This window comes from Gobio gobio (assembly GCF_949357685.1).
Source record: "Gobio gobio genome assembly, chromosome: 8".
Taxonomy (NCBI): domain Eukaryota; kingdom Metazoa; phylum Chordata; class Actinopteri; order Cypriniformes; family Gobionidae; genus Gobio; species Gobio gobio.
The window spans coordinates 12,555,533-12,581,953 of record NC_137114.1 but is presented as its reverse complement, the minus strand read 5'-3'; the positions used below and the strand labels follow the sequence as shown (position 1 = coordinate 12,581,953).

General features: G+C 37.7%; 1 protein-coding gene across 1 annotated transcript; it reads left to right on the top strand.

Annotated features, from left to right (window-relative positions):
• The first annotated feature begins 575 nt into the window (after positions 1-575).
• Positions 576-22,502, top strand: rinl (Ras and Rab interactor-like). Its single transcript, XM_079824033.1, has 13 exons — positions 576-796; positions 1,468-1,597; positions 2,681-2,807; positions 2,932-3,091; positions 6,427-6,535; positions 8,950-9,022; positions 9,268-9,356; positions 9,459-9,559; positions 15,330-15,552; positions 17,463-18,074; positions 19,552-19,869; positions 20,988-21,119; positions 21,434-22,502. The coding sequence occupies exons 3-13, from the start codon at positions 2,764-2,766 to the stop codon at positions 21,856-21,858; spliced, it is 2,286 nt and encodes a 761-aa protein (XP_079680159.1). The 5' UTR covers positions 576-796; positions 1,468-1,597; positions 2,681-2,763; the 3' UTR covers positions 21,859-22,502.
• Positions 22,503-26,421: the final 3,919 nt, after the last annotated feature.

Sequence of the window (26,421 nt, the reverse complement as noted above, 5' to 3'; positions counted from 1 at the left end):
TGACATGGCCTGCAAATTCCCCAGATCTCAATCCAATCGAGCATCTGTGGGATGTGCTGAACATGTGGAGTCCATGCCTCGATGGGTCAGGGGGACCAACACAATATTAGGTCATAATGTTATGCCTGATCAGTGTATTTGTCTTTATGGAGTTTTTTAGACGTTTGTCTGCTGTAGATAAAGAATGTTAAAGCATCTCATAAATGTCAAAAATTGTAGGTTTTGGTGTTAATGTTGGCCATGAGTTTCACCTTATGTGGGTCAATATGGACTCATTGTAAGAGGAAATTCAATGAGGAACATGGGTAACTTTCTTCCCTCAAGCTCAGTTATTAGCAGAACGTATACTTTTCATCATAAAAGGAAGCAGGTTCATTTTTTCTATATGTACTGGAACTGCTGGCTTAACTAAAATGGAACTGAACTGATGCTACTGTAACACTCAATCAGCTATAATCTTTCTGCCGGATCCTACTTTCACTTGACAGTCTTTCACTGTGAGGTTTACCACAATCATGAAAGTAGGTGGAGCTTATGGTGTGAGAGACATAAAGGGCATCATCAAGAGTTCTGTCACTCTTATCAAAGCTGGCACTGATCTTTAGTCTGACTGAAATTGAATGTTTAATATCACATACCAAAAGTGAATCTCACTGTACTGAGAACAGGACATATTCGTAATGAGGCGTCTCCGTTACTTCACACGCAAACTTGCAGTGGGTGGAGGTGTTTGGAGCAGCTTTCAGAGATGTACAGTCTTTTCTTCATGTAGGAGGACATTTTGAAGACACCACATGTGAGTTTAGCAAAGACTTTTGTTTGCAGTGTTACTTTAAATGCATATTACTTAACTTATTTGTGAGACAAGGGACAAGACAGGGTACATAAGTGAAGAAAATCAAGTTTATATACTGTAGCCTACCAAGGAATTTACTGTTGCTTACACTTTTGGGAGCAATCACGTGCTTCTTGCATTTTTATATAGAAATGTCACACTGCCATGAAAAATAATTATTTTAAATAATGACATTAAAACATGGATTAAGAATAAACTGAAAAGACAAGCTGTCAAGACTGTCAGTTGTAATTGATGGCAGCTGAGTTGCCAGCTCAAAAGGCTGACAAAAAGTTATAGTTTGCGGCACATGAATAAAAAAATAGCAGTTTTTCTCAAAAACGGAATCCACTAAAGATGACTAAATGCTACAAAATCTACATAAGCAATCCCACCACTAAATACTCGACATTCAAGATGTTTTTTTAAAATCTGGAAGAAATGTTTACTGCAAAATCTATATGTATAGCCTGTGCTTGTATGTGTTAACGTGTGCGGGGTCAGTGTGCGAGTTTTTGAAGTTGAGTTTACAGCACTGAAAATGTATTTAACGGTAAGTTTCTATTTCACAGAAAGATTTTTTTTTCACCCAATAATTCAAAATAATTTGTGCTCATTGTTTGATGTCACAGGAAACCCAGCAATGTGTCTCCCAGCTGTCAAACTAAAGCAAACGGAAGAAGGCCTACTTGTGAGCGAAACACCTTTCATCATCCATCCAAAGTGAAAACTGTGCCAGTTAGAGAAAGACAAATTTAAGATGTAAGGTGTAAATAGTTCCCTTTCCGTCTGGGGCCCCACTTTATATTAGGTGGCCTTAAGTACTATGTACTTATCAAAAAATAAGTACAATGTACTTACTGTGTTCAAATTGTATTGCAAAACACTTTTGCTGATATTGAGGTGGGATACGGGTAGGGTTAGGGACAGGTGTGGTGGTTTGGGTAAGTTTAAGGGTAGGGTTTGGTGTAAGGGAAGTGTCAACTGTGTAAATAAAAAATGTAACTACAGAAATTATTTACAGATGTAATTACATGCAGGTATTTTTTACAAATGTAAGTACAATGTAAAAACATGTATGTACACAATAAGTGCATTGTATCAAATTATTAATTAAAATGTTAGTACATAGTAGTTAAGGCCACCTAATATACAGTGGGTCCCAGCCTGTCACGTTCAACGTTACAAAGGAATGACTGACGTAATGGGATCCCATTACATCATTCTTTCCGACGTAACGTTTCAATTCCCTCCTTCAAGGAACGAGGGTACATATGTAACCGAGACAGTTGTTGTTGATCACTACATAATTCCCATATGTGTGTTGTTTTAATTGTAACACTTTATTTTACAGTTTTGTTTTTATTAGTAATTTCAGTAACTGGTTAATAACCTTAACCTATTAACCCTGGACCTAGCCCTAAACCTAAACTTAACCCATGTAGTTACCCTATGTGTGGGTACACTGTAAGTACATGTACTGTAAAATAAAGTGCAACTGCTGTAATGACTTTACTATTATTCTAAAAAGTGATAAATAGCAATAAGGAGTAACAATGAGCTGGTGTGTTAAAAATTTTGACTGCATATGGTGTGCTCGCATTTTTGGTTTCAACAAGCTGGAAGTGGCTCTTTTTGTTACAGCACATTTTGTTTTCAAAGTTGCACATCACAGATGGAACTAAATTTGCAAACTTTCAGACTTTAGATTTCACTGCTTATAAACACATGCGACTGTTAACTAGGAACTATGACGAAGAGAAAGCACATGAAAAGAAGTATGTGGGGTTGGAGAGAAACAATATTTCATCATTTTTCTTTTGTATTATTTCCAAATATCAACAGGGTTACAGCAACATAGTTAAAATGGAAGACCTTGTGCCAGAACAGATTTCCTGAGCAGGTCCAGGACTCTTTCTGTTGGACCAATGATGATGAAAGAGTCAAAAGATGAATTTGCAACCAGAAACAGGTGAGAAATAGCATTGATACAACCATTTTGTTCCATATGCATTTAAAAAAAATATATATATATTCTAGTAAAGCGATTATTGTTTGTTTATTGTTTATTCAAAAGCCTTTTTTCTTTCTCATAGAGAAAATGCTGCCAGTACGGTACCCAACGGGGTCTCCAGGGATCAGACAAAAGTCCTGAGTCTACTGCAAGGTTTACGCTTGTGTCAAGATGCCTGGGCTCCCAAGAGCCCCTGGGATAGACACGGGGCTCAGGCCGCTCTGTGGGGCAGACCTTCTGGGGTGGGTGCCTTTACCTCCTTTTTAGCAATGCTTGCTAATTCAGTCATTCAGCTGTTTAAACAGAAGTCTTGTAAACCCTAAGGGCTCAGACAGACATAGGTCAGTGTAATGGAAAAAAGCGCAAGGTCTAGAGATGCATTTTTTAAAAAAAGTTTAGCTTCTTTTAACTTGAGCTTCGTCTCATGCAGGAGACACCGCAAAAGACGCGAGATGCGAGAGCAATGGTTAAAGATGTCTGTCTAGCACGTGTTTACATTGAAAAACAATGAAAAAGTAGCGCAGTGTCTGGAAAAACATGTTCTGTGTGAACGGTCCCTAATATTGTCAATAATAAAAACAGTCAAGTAGATTTAGCGTGACTTGAAATTTAACTCATAATTCAATAATTTGCATTGTTTCAAATTCCATCAAAGTTAGAATTTAATTATTAAATGGTCAGTTCACCCAAAAATGAAAATTACCCCATGATCACTGATGTAGAAGCACCTAACCCTGGTTGTAAGACTAAACTTGACATAAACTGTTTGTCACAGGGTGTTTTGGTGTTGGTTCATGTTTCATGTTTTTAGTTCATCACGTTTACTGTCATGTTTCTAAGTTTGTCTTGTTCTGTCAGCTTCCTGGTTTTGTCATGTGACTCCCATGCCCTCATGTGATCTTGTGTCTTGTCCTGTCATTGGTTCATTGTTTAATCACGGTTCACAGGTGTCACTTGTCTTGTCATTAGTCTCAGGCTGCGTCCCAATTCGCCTACTTATACTACGTCCTAAAAGTATGTACTCTTTTTGTGAAGAAAAAGTACATACTTTTGAGTGTGTAGCAGAAGAGTATGCCAGCTTTGGGACATACTACTTCGTCATCTTTAACGGACTCTATACGTGCGTCCCGTCACCGTTTAAAATGTCAATCATCGTCACAGTTCAAATCCCCCACTTTAAATTTAATTTCCTACCGTATTGGAGAGAAATGTAGTCGCTCGTTGATCTGCCTTTCGTGGGTCTTTAGACTCCTCTCATGTGTTTGCAAAGTTAATGGCCAAACGTATCATTACAAAAGTTCTCAATGCTGCTGCAGGTGAAATATAATGTGGATAATATTGAATAAATATCTTTTCGTCCGGTTAAATACTGATAATTGCTCACTCAAACCACTTTATCTAATCCTCTCCACTTAACCGTCAGACTCGCGTAACCGTCATGTTTGTAGTTTTTTAAACACTTTTTATCCGCGTTTGTAGTTCTAATCGAATCCTCGTCCATCTCGCAATGGGTTGTGGGCAATATCAGCCGTTAGAGTGCGCATCGATCTGCACTTCGGATTCTGACCGGAAATAGTAAACCATCCGGGAATCTTTGGAATACTTTTTTCAACATACTAAGATTTGGGACATACTAATTCTTTTTTCGAATACTATTTAGTACGGATAGTATGCGAATTGGGACGCAGCATCAGTGTATTTAAGCCCTCATGTTTGCCGTGTGTCCTTGTCTGTTATTGATGTTGTTACCTGCTGTGTAGGTGAGGTTTATGTTTAGCCATGTCAAGTCTTTGTTTTGAGTATTGCTAAGTTTTTGTTTTATGTTTTGATGTTTTTGATTAAACTGCATTTGGGTCCAACAACTTGCCTCGTCAGTAGAAAACTGTGACACTGTTATCTTGTCCCTCAAATCTGGTTGATTTCAATATTGTTCAGGGATCAACAAAGATGTACAGTACTTGGTGAAATCACCTATTAATACGTTAATTAACCGCCTTAATAAAGCCATTTAGGTTTAGTCCTGTGTGTTGCTGAGCACTGAGGCTGGTGGAAAGATGTAAGGCGTAGCATAACCTGTGCTTAATGTGGAAACAGAACTAGAGCCTCAAGAATTATTTAGCCTTTAGTATTATTGATGCGATTTTGTGAATGGTTATTGTGGGAAGTCACTGTTGCCTTTGGTGGATGTGGACCCTGTTTAATAAAAGACATTTCTCTGTCTAAGTGCATAGTGGGAGCATAGTTTTAATGCACACTATTTAATTCAATGATTGACTTATGGTTGTTGGACCCACTTTATATTAGGTGGCCTTAACTACTATGTACTAACATTTTAATTAAAAATTTGATACAATGCACTTATTGTGTACATGTTTTTACATTGTACTTTTTTTTTATTAGCTGCATGTAATTACATCTGTACTTAATTTCTGTAGTTTATAATTACACTGTTGACACTTTCCTTACACCTAACCCTACTCTTAAACTTACCCATAACACCACACCTGTCCCTAACCTTACCCGTATCCCACCTCAATCTCAGCACAAGTGTTTTTCAATACAATATGAACACAATAAGTACATTGTACTTATTTTTTGACGTAAGTACATAGTTAAGGCCACCTAATATAAAGTGGGGCCCGGTTGTTTATACCTGCGCCATAATACAATTATTTTTACTAACCTAACCAGCGCTATGACTGTAAGTTCTTGTAATGAATAAACTGCCGTTATGTTGCAGACAATTGCAGAAGTAGAGTTAGATAAGAGTGCAGAAAGCATGATTGCAAATGTACTTCAGGGAAGGCAGAGAGAGAGAGATCTGAGCACTGGTGTCTTAAAGGACCACAATATAGTAAGGTAAGAGATAAAGGACCATAATATTGTAAGGTGAGATCTATTCTACAATTTGTGCAAGTGATTATTTACAGTGTGTTGATTCAGAATGGTGGTATCGAGCATTATGCAGTTTTACTTTGTTCATTGCTTTTGCTGGTACAGAGCAAAGTTTTCAGACTTCATCTTAATCTTAGCTTCATCCTGACCAAGGATCCAATGTTGTACTTTTTAGAAGTGTCGGCAAACTGATAGTCTGTGAAAGATACTTCTATAGTCCCACATACTCTCACTCTGTATAATTTGTGCGTGATGTCCAAATGATCAGAGATCTCATTTCACTTCCCCTGTGGTGTGGTCAACACATTCACAAGGTTCCTGGTGCTTATATTTTGGGGAGTGAATTTGAATTACATATAACCTGTGAATATTGTTAGCAGCTTATTCATGAGTGGTTTCGGTAAACTAAATAAACTCGAATGACTTCAGTCGCTCTCATCTATTTTTGGATTTTTTGGCACCCAACTTGTGTGTGCACTGACTTCCTCTTGAGAGAGTGCTTACCCACAAAGTGAGCGTTTCCTTGAAGTCAATGCTATTGTATCACTTATTGAGACTCATTCTTATGAGTTCTCAGATGACAATGATACTATATTCTCCACAGTTTTCCAATCTTCAACCTTCAATATAACCTGTTAAAACTTGCATAACAGCGAAATAATCGAAATGTTCCTTTACACAGAGTTTCCTGGTGGTCCAAGGGTCTTTGTCTCAAGAAAAGCTTCTGTGCGTGTCTGTTGGGGACAGCGGGGAGCCGGTCAAAGAATTCCCCATCATAACCACCGGAACAGGTACTGAAAAACTACTGCATCCTTGATTGATAATCAATCAAAAGTCAGATTTCAACATGAAATCAAACATTCGTCACGATCAACATGTTCTCAACATCTTGTCAACTCTTCCAAGGTCAATATCTGAGCTATGCTGTCCACGTTTTATAGCCGGATACTATTACTGTACGGGGCCGGTGAATGCTTGAATCTGATTGGCTGATGAATGTTCTGAGGTGTGCAATTATTTTCTGGGAAACGCACAGCGAACGTAGTTCCCGGCAGGTTTTGACCGCATTACAGTTCCATATCACTTCGCCAAATGATTTCAGATATTTCAAATGTCTTTATAGCCAACAACAGCAAAATAACCAAAACCCACAACGACACTGAGCAATCAAATAAATATAGTAAACAATAAGATAAAAAGGACAAATTATTTGCATGTTTTATTTCCAGAAAATTACGTTAAATTATGTTAGAAATGCACACTGCTCTCGTTCTCCCGCTCTCTCTGCTCTCCCACTCAAACGCGCACACATACAGTACGGACACACTCGCACAGAAACGTGATGTCAGCGCTGCTCTGGCGATTTTATCAGTAAAATAGTTTAGTGTGCATTTTTTTTCTAATAATTCAACGGCCCGTCGTCAGTTATTCTTTAATTATACTGTTGAATGCTTGAATGCTGATTGGTTGACGAACGTTCTAAGGTGTGCAATTATTTTCAGGGAAATGCACAGCTAAATGAGTTCCAGGCAGGTTTTGCGCCCTCTACTGTTCATGAGGGAATTTGCATTTTTACCTCAGCCTGAGGCTTATTATTTAAATTTTGGTATGAAGAGGTCTTTACCGTTGCACAAATATATAACTTTTTTGTTATAAAAAAAACAAGCCCAGCCCAGGTGAGAAAAAGTAACGCAAAAGTAACGTAACGCATTACTTTTCTTAAAAAGTAACTAAGTAACTCAATTAGTTACTTTTTAAGGGAGTAACGCAATATTGTAATGCATTACTTTTCAAAGTAACTTTCCCCAACACTGCCCACAACGACACTGAGCAAGCAAATAAATATAGAAAACAATAGGATTAAAACAACCAATTTTTCCATGTTTTTTTGTCACAAAATTAAATTGTATTATTTAGCTACGGAAAGCACATATTCTCTTTCTCCAGCTCTCTCAAACACAGTAATGCACACACATACTGTACTGAAACACACTCGCACAGTAACGTGTTGCCAGTGCTACTTTGACTATTTTTTATCAGCAAAATAGTTTAACAACTTAAAAGCCACATGACATTTCTCACTAGAGAGGTAATAACGGTCCTGTTCTTGGAGCAGATAAACTTTGCTTTGTGTTGTGACCGCATTACCACCTCAGATGTGCATTATTTTTCTAATAATTTAATGGCCTGGAGTCAGTTATTCCTTACATATCATATGGAAACTTGTTTCTGCCACTGAATAAAATAAATGTATCTCACAATTCTAACTTATTTTCTCGCAATTGTGTTTACATCTTGCATTTCTGACAGAGTTGTGCGATATAAAGTCACAATTGTGTGTTATAAAGGGAAAATTGTGAGATACACTGAAAAAAATGATTCGTTGAATTTACTCAATTATTTTATCGTAAGTGGTTGCAATCAATTTATTTTATCTCAATTTGAACAAAAACACATGCAATTCCCATAGAACCAAAACAATTTTTTAAATTAAAATCAAAAACCTAATTTTAAATTATTTAAACGAGCACAAATTAATTATGCTTAATTTAAATCTTTTTTTTCAGTGTAGATAACTCACAACCCTGAGAAAAATGTCTGGGTTTTTTTTACTCAGAACTGGACTTGCGAGTTTATATCTCACAATTGTGAGAGAGAAAAAAAGTCAGAATTGCGAGATATGAATTCCTAACTGCAATTTTTTTTAGTCAATGGCATTTTTAGTACATGTCAGCTTCCATAATATTAACTACTGTCCCATTTGTCCCCTTTTTATATATAATTTTATGGGAAACAACTATCAAAGCATAGCTAAGTTTCATGAGATAGGAAAGAACGACCTCAGAGCATTTTTTATTTTGCACGAAAGGAAATGAACAAGCTGTCAGGCATGAGACGGATGTAAAACATGCAAGTTTTCTACATTTCCTGTTACAAATAGACATGGGAAGTACTGAGGGAATCCATGTGAAAATAGTTTATGAAGTGTACATGAAAATGATGTGCACTGTAGTTCCTTCTGCACGGTAGTTCCTTCTCCATTTGTGCATGCATGCTGTTCTAATTGAGATCATGAACACCCCAGCCTTCCTCTTTCCTCATTGCATCCGTGTTCTTTTGAAGTTCAAGACTAGTCTGTCCAGTTTCTCTGTATGACTCATAGTGCACGTCGGACTGAGTTCTCATGTCTTTTTTTCTTTCACAGCGCTTCAACTGACAACATCACACCTGGCTTTCCCTGATCTCTTTCAGCTTCTGCACTTCTACACACTGAGCAGGTGCAGATTAGTTATTTTAATCTAGTAGCAATTGACGTCTGTTTAGCTTGATAACAGGACTTTACCACAGGAAGTAAGACTAAACCGCTGTGTTAGATAGTAAATTATACTATAATCTCCTATGGGGCAAACAGTTGCAGAGAAAGAGAATGAATAATCTGCTTGTTTCTCTTACCCTGAAGTTTAAAATACGTGCTAAACCATTCAAATAATGTGTTGTAACCTTATCTGGCATTCTCTCTTAGGGATGTTTTGCCTGCCTGTTTGTTGGTTCCCTCGTGGGTTTACACCGTTAACAATCTACCAGATCATCTTGTTCCTCTGCTTGGTCCAAGTTAGTGCTTGCCCCTCACCATTCTCTGTACTACACTATAAATCGTCTGTTATGTCAATCAGACTCTCTCCGTTTCAAGGGTTTTGTGTGTTTGACTTTCAGAGGCCTGGCTGTGCCCCTCCTCAGATCTGCAGGCTAACAGTATGACTTCAGAAACACAAGACACAGCAGAAATGCCAGAGACAGTCCTGTGCACTATACAGGTGATACAGAGCTTCTACTTCTCTAATGTTTTTAGTCTTACAATATTTGTTCAGTGTTAAATGTGTGATATAAGCTTGTGCTCCATCAGAACTGAGAATGCTTTGAAATTCGAATTTCTGAATGTAAATTGTATTAAAGCCACGATAAAACCACTAGACGTCGCTTATTCAAAACAAAGGCATAGCTCTATGACGCCTTAATTTTGCAGAGCTTTTATTCTGCCGCAGACCAGTGCTTCCACTTCTTCCGCTCATGTGTATGTGGGGTTACACAGCGCTGTTTTAACATATTCGATACATTTAATGGTAGGATTTGGTTAAAAAACTTTTTTTCCAAATTTGTTTAAACTTTCTTTATATATCAATACATAATTAAAATGTAAGTACTCTGAAAAAGAAAGTATAAAAATTGAGTGTCTGTAGACCTCTCACGACTGTTTTAAAGACAGCTCATTATTTCCATTCACTCCACCTTCTCCCTTCTGGGCTCTTTCCAAAGCCACGCCCCCAAAACACATGAACGCGCCACGCCGACCGCGATCAGCTCAGCTGAAAGACGCATTATTAACCTGAGGCGAGCGGAGAAGTGCGTGACATCATGTCAGAATCACATGTAATAAAAAATCTAACTTTATCATTATGAATATAAACAAATAAGATGTCTTTTAGTACTCACTATCAAGCTAGAATACCGATACTGGTAAAGTTTAAAACACACACACAACACAGTGTCTACGACACACACAGATACAAGATAAAAACATCAACATAAACATTGGTAGAGAATATAAAAACAAACCAAGGGCCGAAATAAACGTGCAGGTAAAGTTCCCGGTGAACATGGTAGAAGAGTTTAGACAGAGAGTAGTAGCTAAAGCTATCTTAGTTCTAAAAAAAGTTCCTGGATGCGGTGTACTAGCTTTTACACATGCATTTTGTTATCTAAAGTTACATTTTGCAAAATTCAACACGACAGCGATCAACTTGAGCTAAGCATATTGAGTATTTATCATCTCTACTAATGGCTCGCTAAGTGTATAACATTGTAACTTTATGCTAAGTAATGTTATGTTAGCTATATTTGGCAGCTACGTGTGCTAGTGAGACATGCTTCATGAAAACATAAACCAAAAAAATGTATAATCAAAATGAAAGATTACCTGTCCAGCAGAAATACAGCCTCTTGAACTCAAACGGGTGCGCCAGGGTTGCCAGGTTTTCACAACAAAATCCGCCCAATTGCTACTCAAAACTAGCCCAAAACAAGCCCAATCGTGTTTCTCCGGTAAAAATCGCGTTTGGGGGGTAAAATATGTGTCTTTTTGGTAGGGTTGCCTGCTAAAATTCGCAAATCCCGGGGCAAAACATCACATAATTGGGGTCGTTTCAACCCGCGGACATGAAAAACAGCCCGAAGCAACAGTGTTGAAGTAGCCCGACTTGGCAACACTGGGCTGCGCATGTGGGCAGATCCTGGAGCAAAAGCGGTGGTAGCCATGGTAGCGAGAGAGAGTGACAGTCGCCCAAGCCAATCACTTGATTCGTCCCGCACTAAAATAATGAGCTGTGTTTATTGCAGATTAAAAAGTCTAGAGTCACTCGATTTTTATACTCTCTTTTTCAGAGTACTTACATTTTAATTATGTATTGACATATAAAGAAAGTTTAAACAAATTTGGACAAAAGTGTTTTAGATCATTCTTACCTACCCCACCTTTAAGTGTGCAAGTTGTTATAATGATACTCTATGCATTGGCTCGGCGGCTACTATGAGACACTTGTTCACACTGCAGTAGATGCAGTAAAACATAGAACTCGCGGTAAATCAAGAAAACCAGATTTAAACAATAAGACTAACTGTGTTGAGCTGTATAACAATGATTAGTTTCCTGTCGATGGATGTGTCCAAACAGTTGCTCACATCTAATAAAACACATAATAAATTAAATTGCTTCCATGGTTTCTACAAAATAAAACCGGAGATCGAGGGTAACCTGGGTATGATGTAGGCGATACACGGACACGGTCCATGTCCTGGTTAAAATTGCTTATTTCTCTGGATTTAAACATTCTTGGAAACATTTGGGATAGTGTAAGTACACAAGTCAACATAATATGTAACATTGTTCTAGTGGTTTTTGGATATTTTAATCCAAAAATCTTACATATTGTGCCTTTCATTTGAGGTAATCAATAACATGAAGAAAACCTACAAAGTTACAGCTTGTTTTAAGTATTGAACTTGAAATTTAACTCATAATTCAATAATTTGCATTGTTTCAAATTCCATCAAAGTTAGAATTTAATTATTAAATGGTTAGTTCACCCAAAAATCTAAATTACCCCATGATCACTGATGTAGAAGCACCTAACCCTGGTTGTAAGACTAAACTTGATATAAACTGTTATCTTGTCCCTCAAATCTGGTTGATTTCAATGTTGTTCTAGGATCAACAAAGATGTACAGTACTTGTTGAAATCACCTATTAATACGTTTGTTTAATTAACCGCCTTAATAAAGCCATTTAGGTTTAGTCCTGTGTGTTGCTGAGCACTGAGGCTGGTGGAAAGATGTAAGGCGTAGCATAACCTGTGCTTAATGTGGAAACAGAACTAGAGCCTCAAGAATTATTTAGCCTTTAGTATTATTGATGCGATTTTGTGAATGGTTATTGTGGGAAGTCACTGTTGCCTTTGGTGGATGTGGACCCTGTTTAATAAAAGACATTTCTCTGTCTAAGTGCATAGTGGGAGCATAGTTTTAATGCACACTATTTAATTCAATGATTGACTTATGGTTGTTGGACCCACTTTATATTAGGTGGCCTTAACTACTATGTACTAACATTTTATTTAAAAATTTGATACAATGCACTTATTGTGTACATACATGTTTTTACATTGTACTTAATTTTTTTTTTATTAGCTGCATGTAATTACATCTGTACTTAATTTCTGTAGTTTATAATTACACTGTTGACACTTTCCTTACACCTAACCCTACTCTTAAACTTACCCATAACACCACACCTGTCCCTAACCTTACCCGTATCCCACCTCAATATCAGCACAAGTGTTTTTCAATAGAATATGAATACAATAAGTACATTGTACTTATTTTTTGACGTAAGTACATAGTTAAGGCCACCTAATATAAAGTGGGGCCTGGTTGTTTATACCTGCGCCATAAATGGTAAATGGTAAAATAATCTTGTTAAGGTTTACTAACCTAACCAGCGCTATGACCGTAAGTTCTTGTAATGAATAAACTGCCGTTATGTTGCAGACAATTGCAGAAGTAGAGTTAGATAAGAGTGCAGAAAGCATGATTGCAAATGTACTTCAGGGAAGGCAGAGAGAGAGAGATCTGAGCACTGGTGTCTTAAAGGACCACAATATAGTAAGGTAAGAGATAAAGGACCATAATATTGTAAGGTGAGATCTATTCTACAATTTGTGCAAGTGATTATTTACAGTGTGTTGATTCAGAATGGTGGTATCGAGCATTATGCAGTTTTACTTTGTTCATTACTTTTGCTGGTACAGAGCAAAGTTTTCAGACTTCATCTTAATCTTATTTTAGAAAAAAGTTTGTTACACATCTACTTTCTGTAGTTGTAACACTAAATTATGCATAATTCCAAGCCACTCTTTAAGGAACTAGACGATTTTTTGGGACTTATTCACCTCATTAAATCCAGCGTAGTAATCTTTGCTGCCGTACCATGGGTGCAGCGGCGCAATAATATTACGCACAGCGCCTGAAAATAGGCTAACTTCTGTCAACATTACCAACGTGACAACCTTTTTACACAGAGAGCGTGCTGGGGACTATTTTCAGGCGCTGTGTGTAATATCATTGCGCCGCTGCACCCATGGTACAGTTCCAAAGTTCCTTGATTATTACGCAGGAATGAGAGAATAGTTCCTAGCCATATCAGTCTAAAATCGCAACTTTTCATTTTCCGTCGGTCTTAGTACACGATGCACTTATACACATCACAACATGTAAATAGGAAAATGTTGGCGTTATTTTGTCACTTATTGAGCAGTAGGGCTAGCTGGAGCCGTTTACCTCCAGTCTTTGTGCTAAGCTAGGCTAGCTGTGTGTGCGTCAGACAGAGTTATGGCACGCACAGAGATGAGAATGGTATGTACATGGACTTATCTAACTCTGGGGGATACGGTGAATAAGATAAAGTCCCAAAAAGTCGTTGTGTTCCTTTAAGTACATGCTATTAATGATATTTTTACACAGAGAGCATGCTGGGGACTATTTTCAGGCGCTGTGCGTAATATCATTGCGCCGCTGCACCCATGGCAGTCCTTATTTGTATTATTTCAAGGACACCTTGAAATAAATTGTAACCAAAAGTGTAACCATATTTCTTAGACTGTTTGTCTTGTTCCCATGAAATGAAGAATAACACTGTCAAAAAGTTATCATTCATCAAACCAAGACTTATTGAACTGTATATTTTGAGTGCAAAGTCCAAACATCAAATTATGATAGCGGGTGCTTTAATGTAAGAAACCTGTGCAACTATGCACATTGCTGGGTAGTTACTGATTACATTACACTTCTTGTTGTTTATAACAAAGAATTTGAATATATTTTCTTTCTCTTTGTATTTTAAATCAATATGGTACAAGATTATCCTTTTCAAATCAATGTGATAAACGAATTGGGTCAAAATGTAAAAGTAATCTGATTATATTACCTTAAATGTTTAGTGTAATGTAATGGATTACATTACTAACAACAATTATTTATTGTAATTTGGAATCTGATTTAAACGGATTAAACAAATTTATCTACCTAGCACTGACTATGGACAAGGAAGTTGAAATTTACCACCACAACAAATCTATTTTTAATTTGGGATTTGTGTTAATTTTCTCCACTTCTCCAGTTGGACCACAATGATTGACCCTTAAAGGGTTAGTTCACCCAAAAATGAAAATTCTGTCATTAATTCCTCACCCTCATGTCGTTGGACACCCGTCAGACCTCCGTTCATCTTCAGAACACAAATGAAGATATTTTAGTTGAAATCTGATGGCTCTGAAAGGCCTCCATTGGCTCAATGCACGGTTCACTCTCAAGACCCTTAAAAGGCACTAAAGACGTTGTTACAAAGTCCATCTCACTACAGTGGTTCTACAATAACTTTATGGAGTGACGAGAATAGTTTTTGTGCGCAAAAAAACCCCTAAATAACGACTTACATAGTGATGACGATTTCAAAACACGGCCTCATGAAGCTTTGAAGCGTTATGAACCAGTGAGTCGAATCAGCAGTTTGGATCGCCAAATTTCAGCAGTTTGACGGTTTGACACACGATCCAAATCATCATTCGGCTCACTGATTCATAACGCTTCGAAGCTTCATGATACTATATAAGTCGTTATTTAGGGGATTTTTTCGCACAAAAACTATTCTCGTCACTCCATAAAGTTATTTTAGAACCACTGTAGTGAGATGGACTTTGTAAAGACGTCTTTAGTACCTTTTAAGGGTCTTGAGAGTGTAAAGTGCCATTGTGCCAATGGAGGTCGTTCAGAGCCATCAGATTTAAACTAAAATATCTTCATTTGTGTTCTGAAGATGAACGGAGGTCTGACGGGTGTCGAACAACATGAGGGTAAGTAATTAATGACAGAATTTTTGGGTGAACTAACCCTTTAAGGCTATATTCTATAGAGTCTCCAATGGGAGAAGTTATCAATTATAATTATCAAATTATTTCTGTTTTTTTGGTAATGTAGGTTACAGCCGCCAATGGTGCCATGTGCTTCATCAATCCCTTGTACCTTCAAGAGCACGGGGATGATTGGCTTACTCATTCTTCAGCCAGCCCAGTCAATCGTCCAACCGGCTTGAGGAGAGACAAGAGGTTAAGTACCACACGATCATGGGAAGGGAGAGGACTGAAACAGAGGCAATCTGCACTAGCCGAGGACAACTCTAGCAGTTTTGACCATGACAGAGGTAGCGGTGAACTTTCTTTTCTTTCTCTCTTTTTTTTTTGCTTCAGTTATGTCATTTCAACCAATTTTGCTATTTACAATTCAAAATGTAAAATGTATAGATATTTTACAAAATAAATCATTTACCTGTTGTTGAGAGTTGTTGACAGACTTTGTAATAGGATGGCTGAGCTCCAGAAAATCAGTAATGAAGTGGCTTTGACAGTTACGGATTTGAAAAAGAAAAAGGCGGGAATAAAAGAACCATTTCAGCATATAAAGGGTTCTTCAAGACAAAACGTTCTAACTAGAACTGTTACTACGTGTAAAGTACCTTCAAAGAACCATCTTTTTTAGAGTGTACTATTATATTGTTTTTAATTAGATTTTATTCTTATATTTTTAGTTTTATATTTCATTTTTTTATTTCATTTTAAAAAGTTTGCCATTTTTATTAGTTTGAAATATTTCAGAATTTTTACTTTTTCCATTAAATATTAATTAGGGGCCAAGCACCGAAGGTGCGAAGGCACCTATTGAAACCGTTCCCGTTACTATTATTATTATTATTCATCTTCCGCCATGGGAGTCTATGGCAGCCCATAGAACCGTATGGTAAAAAGTTGTGAAATTTGGCACACTAATAGAGGGCAGTCTGATCTGTCACCATAGCAAATTTGGAGTCTCTAACTCAATCTCTCTAGCGCCACCATCAGTCCAAAATTTGACTCATGTTTATGCTAATAACTTTTAAACCATAAGCTAGAAACAAAATTTTCTTTTTTCCTCTGATTCATTGGCTCAAGCCAATTCAATTGCACCCTATGACATCATTTTACGTCATTAAAATTCTCCCGCCATTTTGAATTTTCCGAAAAACCTACTTTTGCAAACTCGTCCTAGACGGTTCATCCGATTTGCACGAAAATTGAATCAGATCATCTTCAGGCAAAGTTGAAAAAACAACTTTTGCCATATTTGGCAAACCTTCTTGTCCTCCATCTTGTTATTTGCTAAAAACCTACTTTTTTTTAACTCGTCCTAGACCGTTTGTCCGATTTCTACCAAAATCGAATCGTATCATCTTCAGACTGTGTCAACAAAAAGTTATGGATTTTGCATCAATAGTTGAAACAGTTTTTGTATACCACATCAACGAAGTTGAGGCATGATGCCAAAATGACTCTTGAGGCAATATCTCTGCAATGCTTTGACATATTGGCATCAAACTTTGCATGTGTCATTGTTCCCTTATTCTGACCACACCACATCAATTTCGTATCTGTGCCACCTATTGGTCAAAAGTGATAAACCATTAAATTATATTATTAGTGACCCTATATTTGATATTTCAGCCATTTTGCCTAATCTTCTTAAACTGTATAATTGTTCATTGTTGCAGTTGGTCTGACACTCTCAGACAATGCATTTTTCAGCCTTTTGACTAAAATCATCTTAAAATGTGATTACTTGCTTATTGCTGCAGTCAATCTGACACTGCCAGCCATTTTGGCATGTCTTGTCTTCTTCTTTGCGCTTGGCCCCGGTTGCCAAGCTGCTGCTTGCAGCTATATTACTTTATTTGAGTTCAGTTTAATTACAAATAACGAAAAAGATTTGTAATAGTTTCAGTTTTATTCAACAATAATAACACTGATTTCAAGGAACCAACATACAATAGCTGATTTTCCACTGTCGGTCCAAACAGTTCTTGTTGCTTAACCGTTCCATTTCGTACCCAGTGGGTATGGATATGGTTACACTTTCCACTGTGGGACGGTTTGTAATTAAATATAACGGGAACTATTTCTAACCGTTCGGCCCAATGGTGGAAAAGCGGCTGATGTATATGTATTTCAACAGGATATGCTGATAAAAAGGAGGTTTTTAGAAAGTGTTACGCAAGTTCACACCTTTTTTTTATTTTCAAAGGGTCATTTGAGAAGAGTCCAGTATCTCCATCTACCCCAGGCGGGGTTGTGCTTCGAAGGGCGAGTGGCACCAGCAAGGAAGACCCCCTAAAAAGAGCAAGCACAGACTCCATTCAGAGCCCTCTCCCTCTGTCGCCACACCGCGTGTCGTGGATAGAGGACAAGATATGGCTGAATTCACCACTTCCTTCCTCTCTGCTTCACCCGCCCTGCTTGGAGCTGGACTCGCTGTCTGTCAGCAGCATAGAGGAGGAGTCTGAACCAGCTTCAAGCCCCTCTCCATCTCTACCTTCGCCCCGCTTCCATTTGGCAGATAAGATGAAGAACCGCCTCTCTGCAGTGGGCCTGGCTCTAGGAGGACTTGTGTCGCCACACCGAAGACTGAGTAAACGTGTTCAGGAGATGTCCGAACGGAAGGGTGGGGCTTTTGCAGAGGCTGTCAGGGGATTTGTAGAGCAAACTCTTACAATTGGAGCCGCTCCTGGAGTGCCCGGCACCGAGATGCTGCAGGAAGTGCGTTCGGCTCTCACTGCTCTGAGGGAAATGCTATTTGATTGTCCAGAGATCCAAAGCATCACAGACAGCTTTGGAGACACTTCGGATTTTGAGCTGGGTACGACCTGGAGATGTGTTGGGGATAATGAGTTATAGGCGTGTTATGTAATCAGAAGAAATGGATTACGTATTATTTATTCTGTATCAACAAATACAGTTGAATGTAACACTTTTCATTTCATTGGTCCACTTTAGACATTCTACTAACCAGGGCTTGACATTAACACTCGCCAACCCACCAAATGCGGGTGTATTTCAGCAGCGGCGTGTAACACAGTCGCTCCTACTAGCCGCTTTGGTTGAATTTTATATATATATAATGCATACATTTTTCCAGTAGTCATCTGAAATAATAAACTAAATGCAATGCAGTGCTGTCAAAAATATAGATTTTTTAATACATATTAATACTGAAATATTTGAAACGCTTCCAATACTCATTTTCCGCCGAACAGATACACAATACCAGCTGCTCTTTCTCTCTCTCTCTCTCATCTCTCCGACAGCGAGTTACACACAAACCCGCCTCTCCTCACTCACTCATTTAATCTGCTCTGGATGAATATTGTTGGTGTTACAGGGCTTGAATCTCGGCATGGGATTGTGCATATTGTGCATAATTTTAATCATTCCCGCAGATTTTGAGCTCATACGCAACGTGTGCACACATAAAGCCGCCTCTCAGCACTAAATTGAGTTCTTTTGTTCTCTGCTTATTGTTCTCAAACAGTCAAACACACACAAAATAATGTCAAAATGCCGGTCTTGGCGAGTATTCATGTAAACACAGGCAGTTATGTTTTAAGTGAACGTAAACAGTTGAGAAAGAAAACGCAAGTGTGACAGTATAATGGATCCGTGCGTCAGGTCTTAAAGTGACAGCAGCCTAATAAACCTGCTGCCAAATTGCTGAGATAATATTAAAAAATATCTATATGGCAGTTTTCCCCATGGTATCAATGTCAAAATTGTGGCCAGTGAAATTGCTGAGTGGCTTGTAACTTTGGAAAACCATTAGCCACAGTGACTGGTGAGCAAAGAAGTTAATGTCAAGCCCTGGTACTAACTATTAGTAACTTTGCAACTACATGTCAACTAGCAGTCATTATCTGCTAACACATTATTTTGATGCTCCCCAACAGACGTTCTACTATTAGTAACTTTACAACTTCCACATCAATTTATTCGACTAACCCTGACAGTCCACTAATATTCTAATGACTGCTCTTTGACATGTAGTTACAAAGTTACTTATATTTAGTAGAATGTCTAAAGTGAACCATCGAAATAAAGTGTAACCCAACTGAATTTCTCCATAATAGGTATGCCTACATAATGCATGAAAGCTCTCTATGGACACAAAAGTTTTGCTAGTATATTGTTTTGATTCTTATTTTGAAGGAAAGTGCAGGAAAATAAAATGATAAAATGGTGCTACAGTACATACAGCACATACAGCAACTCACTAGGAAGAGTTCTATATAGTAACAATTCTATTATTCGCCTCACATATCTGTTTTTCTCTCTGCCCTTAGATGCTTTGCTGGAGCTTGCCTTACATAAAGTAGCTTTGAAGCCAGTTTACACTCACCTTTACGTGTATCTAAAGACAGCCCGCAGGGATGACGGCACTCTGCAGCGTTTAGACGCCAACAAGAGCACACTGGAGAACCGGAGCCTGGAGGAGCTGGAGGGAGCAGCGGGGGCCGGGGTACCTGATTCCAGCATGATGGAAAAGATCCAGCAACGCTGGACCGCAATGCATGAGGCCTACTCGCCTAGTAAAAAAGTTAACACCCTGCTCAAAGTCTGCAAGAATATCTACCATAGCATGAATGCTAATGCTAAGCCAGGTGAGTGAAGTAGACTACTGTAGAGACGTTTTAGTTTTCTCTACTCCGGCGTGTTGACTCCGATTGTTCGAATATTACAATTAAATAATACTTAAATCGATATGTCATCCTCAATAAACCCGTCTCCTGCGTGTTGCCTCCGATCATTCGAATATTGCACTTTAATAATTATTTAATCAACATCATCCTCAATAAACCCGTCTCCAGCATGTTGCCCCCAGTCCCTCGAATATTCCGATCTATTATGACCTCTGACCTGTAAAGCTGCCAGAATAATAATAATAATACGCTGTTTGTTAATTGGCCAGAGGAGAACTGGCACCCCGACTGAGCCTGGTTTCTCCCAAGGTTTATTTTTCTCCATTAGGTCACCTGATGGGGTTTTGGTTTCCTTGCCACTGTTGCCTCTGGCTTGGCGTGCTCAGTTGGGGACAATACATTTTTCAACTAAATATCCAAATAAATCTAATTAATAAACTAAATTAACCATATAAACTAAATTACTGATCTAATTATTGATCTAAAGCCCACACTGTCACTGTATGATAATTGAAATGAACCGATGACATCCGCGTTTTTTCCAGAATGGCTATACAGCTGAATAAAATTATGCTGCATTATTTTCCTGTTTAACGCTGTAAAGCTGCTTTGAAACAATCAACATTTTTAAAAGCGCTATATAAATAAAGTTGACTTGACTTGACTGTAGAGACGCAAAACAAACTTTCTGGATTCTTATGATCGATGTCAGTCTGTGGGTCGTTCCACACTCCACTTCTTCTGAAATTGCTGTCTATTCACATACTTCCCAGTCCAGACATGAAGACATTTGTCCAGTGCTGAATAACCAGTTTCATACACATTGCTGGGTAGCTTACTGATTTCAAATGACATGACAAAAATGTCAGTTATTAACGTAATCCATTACATTACACATTTAAGGTAATGTAATCTGACTGCTTTTGGATTACTTTTAGATTACTTTTGACCTAAATCATTTATCACATTGATTTGAATAGGATAATCTTGAATAAAAATACAAAGAGAATGTAAAATATATTAATATCGGTGTCATTAAGGTGTAGAAGATTTGAATATGTTGATTGTTTTCTTGTCAGGAACGGTTTTCGGGGCAGATGACTTCCTGCCATGCCTGACATGGGTGTTGCTGCGTAGTGATGTAGCTATACTACAGGTCGACACTGACTACATGATGGAGCTGCTGGACCCTATGCAACTACAAGGAGAGGGTAGGGAATACACACACATTCAGACTCATAAACAGGATTTACACCACTAGTTTAACGTGCAATGGCGTCTATAAGCAAGCATTCAGAGATTTCCAAATACACCAAGAAAGTCATAGGGATTTGGAAAAACATGAGGATAATGAGGATGTAATGAATTTTTTGATGTATTTGTTGCTTGAAAAGGTTCATTTGTTGCATTACAATACTCAATTGAATGACCATCAATGGAAATTTGGCCATGGAAGGGTGTAGTAGTTCAAGAATTCATACCTTGCTGTGTATGACGTGCTACTCTTCCTCTGTCTTTCTCTTAGGTGGGTACTACCTTACGTCTCTCTACGCTGCCCTTTTTTACATTAGCAGCTTCCGGCCTCGTCTAGCGAAGCGGCAACTCAGTGCAGAAGCACAGAGGTCTCTCAGCCAATGGCACCGCAGACGCACACTGCACGGCAACCAATCACGCTGCAGCCAAAATCGCAGGACCATGCGGAGGCATGGGCCGGCGCTTGGAAGCCGAACAACAACAACAGAGGATGGGAACTCTTTAAATGAGAGCATAGAGTCCAGCAGTTTGACTGACGTCACGCCAGCCACCCACAGCATGCAAGAACCACTCCAGGGTTTGGATGAAGAATTAGAGGCTGTAAAGGAAGAAGAGGAGGGAAGTGCAGGTCGAGAACAAATACAGTTATCAGAGACATTGGACCTCACCGGTTCCGAGAGAGCTGATGGAGATTAAGCTGGAAGTCACAGGATCCTAAATGAACAAGCACATGGTGTCAAAGGACTTAACATTGGACTTATTAGTGATGCTTCTGAAGCCAAAGCCTGAACGGCTTCTGACTTCTGAAGCCTGAAGCCTGAAGTCACAGGATCCTAAATGAACAAGCACATGGTGTCAAAGGACTTAACATTGGACTTATTAGTGATGCTTCTGAACCCAAATGATACCTTAAATCAACTTAATGCGAAGAGTTCGTGCTGTTGCTTTTCTAAGCTATCAGATTTATGATTTTCACTTGTTAGATGATAAAATGGGTTAGACTTTCTCATAGACTTACTTTGAAGGAGCGACTGGAGTCCTTGAATATCAGAGACTTGGGGTGGTGGTGGTCTATTTTCACATTTGCCAACGAAAAACCACTCAGACCACCCTAGCAACTGCATAGCAACACTTTAAAAATGACTGCAGGCAACGCCCACACGAGGAGCCATCCAACCATCCACAACATCATGGGCAAGCAGCCCATTTTCATCACAAAAAAAACTATATAAAAAATATACTTTTTTAATAATACATTTCATTTTTCAGTATGAACATGTGTGACAAAAATTATATATATATATGTATACACATTACTGTGCAAATGTCTTAGACACGTTACAAAATGGTTTAAAAGGCAGTTATTTATATATTTTGCTGATGTTTTGTAATGTTTGAAAATGTAAACTGATATTTCCTAATGACACTAGACAGTAGGGAATATCAGTTTACATTTTCAAACATTTGTTTTGCCATTAATTGTAATAATCCAGTGAGATTTTTGTATGCACAAGGAATCTGACAACTATGATCTGATCTCACTATCATCGAGTCTGTCTGTGTAAATCTAGAAGAACTGCAGCAACTTCTCCAAGATGCTTGAAGAACCCTTCCTGCAAACTTATAGTGCTGAGAAATGGTTTAGGCACTTTTGTTTTTAGCCTTCTGTATTCAATTACGGAAAAAAGCATGACTGGATTAACTATGATGTTGGACGTAGTGTAACTGCGAGAGGTGTTACACTTTCTTTGTAGGTTGAATAGGAAGGGCGGTCTGACTTTTTTGAGCTTCAAATTTTGGGCTGCCATTCACTGCAATTATAAACCTTGGAGAACTAGGACATTTTTTAATATAACTCTGATTGTGTTTATCAGAAAGAAGAATGCCATATACACCTAGGATAGCTTGAGGGTGAGTAAATCATGGGGTCATTTTCATTTTAAAGTGAACTATCCCTTTAAATCAATATTAGGTGTGACCACTCTTTGCAACAGCTTTTGTCAAGGTACGCTTGCACATAGTTTTCGAGGTAGCTTTGCAGGAAGGTTTCTTCAAGCGTCTTGGAGACATTGCCACAGTACTTCTGGATTTAATCTGGATTTAGTTCAGACTCTGTGTGTATACAGAAATCTCACTGGATTATTATAATTAATTACAATTAAGGAATGTTGGATTTCCCATTGACAAACTACTATTTTTGTGTGTGTGTGCGTGCGTGCGTGCGTGTGCGTGTGTGTGTGTGTGTGTGTGTGTGGACTGGTAATCCCTACGTTATCCCCACAAAGATAGCAATATCCAAAATCCTCATCCTTGTGGGGACATTTTTTGGTCCCCATGAGGAAAACATCTTATAGATCAGACTAAGTGATGTTTTTTGAAAATGTAAAAATGCAGAATGTCTCCTGTGATGGGTAGGTTTTGGGGCAGGGGCAGTGTGTGTGTGTGTGTGTGTGTGTGCGTGTGCGTGTGCGTGTGCGTGCGCGTGCGCGTGCGCGTGCGTGTGTGTGTGTGTGATGGGTAGGTTTAGGGGCAGGGGCAGTGTAGGGGGATAGAATATACAGTATGTACGGTATAAAAACCATTACGCCTATGGAAAGTCCCCATAAAACATGAAAACTCAACGTGTGTGTGTGCGTGTGCGTGTGCGTGTGTGTAAACTAACAAGGCCAAGTACTATATGTATATATTTTTTATATATAACTGAATAACTTAAATTACTTAATAAATTACTTTCATTTTAATACCATGTGTAGTGTAATAATGTAATGTAATAACTGCACATAATGTAATATGTATTAAATTATCATTCAAATAAAATGTTCATAATGAAATAATTTTCTCAAAATGTAATACAATCTTGTGCTCATAATGTAATAAAAAAATTACATTATGAGAAATTATTACATTATAAACTCACCAAAAACATGTCATATTTTCATTAGTGTAATAGCTTTTGAAACATAACAAATATTAGAATCCCCCTGCAGTAAATAAAAAAAAAAATCTAAAACCAGTATTAAACTACCTGTGAAATGCAACAGACTTAAATAATTAATTAAATATTCATGCTATTATTATTATAATAATAATAATAATTATTATTATTAATAATAATAATAAAAAAAGCATTGGTATTCCTTTACAGTACATTTAAAAATTAACCTGGTGGATACAAAATCCACCAGATTACTGATACGTCTACTACTTGTAGTAGTATTTAGATTTTTAAAATGTACTGTAAGTTATACCAATGCTTTTTGTTTAATAAACATATAATAATAATAATAATTGCATGAATATTTAAGTCTGTTGCATTTTGCAGGTCACTGGCTTTAGATTTTTAAAAATGTACTGTAAGGGAATACTAATATTTCTACGTTTTAAACGCTATTACAATAATGACAATATGACATGTTTTTGTTGAGTTTATAATGTGATAATTGTTACATTTTGAGAAAAGTATTACATCATAAACATATTTTCTTATAATAATAATGTAATAATTCTTACATTATGTGCAGTTATTACATTGAGTTGCTATACAGCATGTTAGAAGATTTCCAGTGTCCTTGCTTTAAATGCTTTCATTTATGTCAAAGTCTTCAAAATGGAGGCAAACAACATGAATCAGGTTTACAAGAGGAAAATATTAACCAGCACACCTTCCGTTATCTGCTGCTGCGTTAGACTGCTGAAATTCCTCTGTTGTGTGACTGTGTTGAATTCCTTTTAATTCAGACATTTCCTCATCCTGTCATCCAATCGACCCTCAGAATTAGGGCCTGTCCCAATACCCACATTGTGGTCTGTGCACTTGACTACTTGTCTAGCATGACGTATTTTCTGTATTTAGCCCAAGTGCTCAAGTGGGTGCAAAGTGTGTGTCTAACGTTTGATTATGGGACACACTGACAACATAGTGCTGTTAAAATGCAAGAGCTTTATTTATACAAGATGATTTTCTATACTCTTTAAAACAAACTTTAATATGTCTGTTCGGTTTCTATGTAACAAACAAAATTCATAAAGGTTTTACTACTCATAGGCTACTCATCTCTGCACCAATAAAATGTACAACACTTTACATGGAATATCGAATTCATTTAACATGCACTGGAAAGTGTTCCTGGAGATGACGAAATCCGGGGACGTCCAGTTGTGGTCAGAATTATTGGCACCCCTGGTAAATATGATCAAAGATGGCTGTGAAAATAAATCTGCAATGTTTATCATTTGGATCTTTTATTTAAAAATGTGCAAAAATCGAACCTTTCATTGAAGTAAAAGAATTGAAAGTGGGGGGTAAATCACATTATGAAATGCTTTTCTCCAAAACACGTTGGCCATAATTACTGCATGGCATTTTTTTATTAAATACTTTTGCAACCTCCTTTTCCCAAGATAACAGCTCTGAGTCTTATTCTATAATTCCTGATGAGTTTGGAGATCAGAGACCATTCCTCCGTACAGAATCGCCCCAGATCCTCCAGATTCCCAGCTCTTCGGTTCAGCCCACTCAGGTCAGGAAACTGGGATGGTCATGGCAGAAGCTTCATTTGTGACACATTTGTGTGTTGATTTTGATGTATGTTTTGGATCATTGTCCTGATGAAAGATCCAACCACGGCCCATTAGAAGAGTTCTAGCAGTGACGTCTTTGGCTTTGTAGTTTGTAGGCCTACAATGTAGCCTATTATTGTTCATTGTCACCACTAGAGGGAACTATTGTTCATATTATTCCAGTCATTTGTTCCAAAAACATCAAAGATTTTCAATGCTTATTGTTTTGTTCAAACATTGCTTTTGTAGGTATTTGTTATTTAAATGCAGTTTTTGGGGTATATTTTGATTTCTTGTATCAATTCTCATGTTTCTGGAAACAAACAACACATCATCAGCGTAGATTATTATACCATACAATTTGACAAGAGCAAAAACAGAAGACTCTGTGTAATAATTCACATTCCCCTATACCTGTTCACTTAGCAGTTTATTGTGAATGGTGCACACAAACACACTGCAAAAAATGCTTTTCTGATTTAGTATTTTTGTCTTGTTTTCAGTCCAAATATCACAAAAATCTTACATTAAGAAACATTTACTAGACAAGCAAAAGTTTTTGTCTTGTTTTGGGGGAAAATAACTCAAAATTAAATGAGTTTTTGCTTAAAATAATCAAAATAATCTGCCAATGGGGTAAGCAAAATAATCTTGTTTTCTGTTTGAATTAAGATTATTTTGCTTACCCCATTGGCAGAT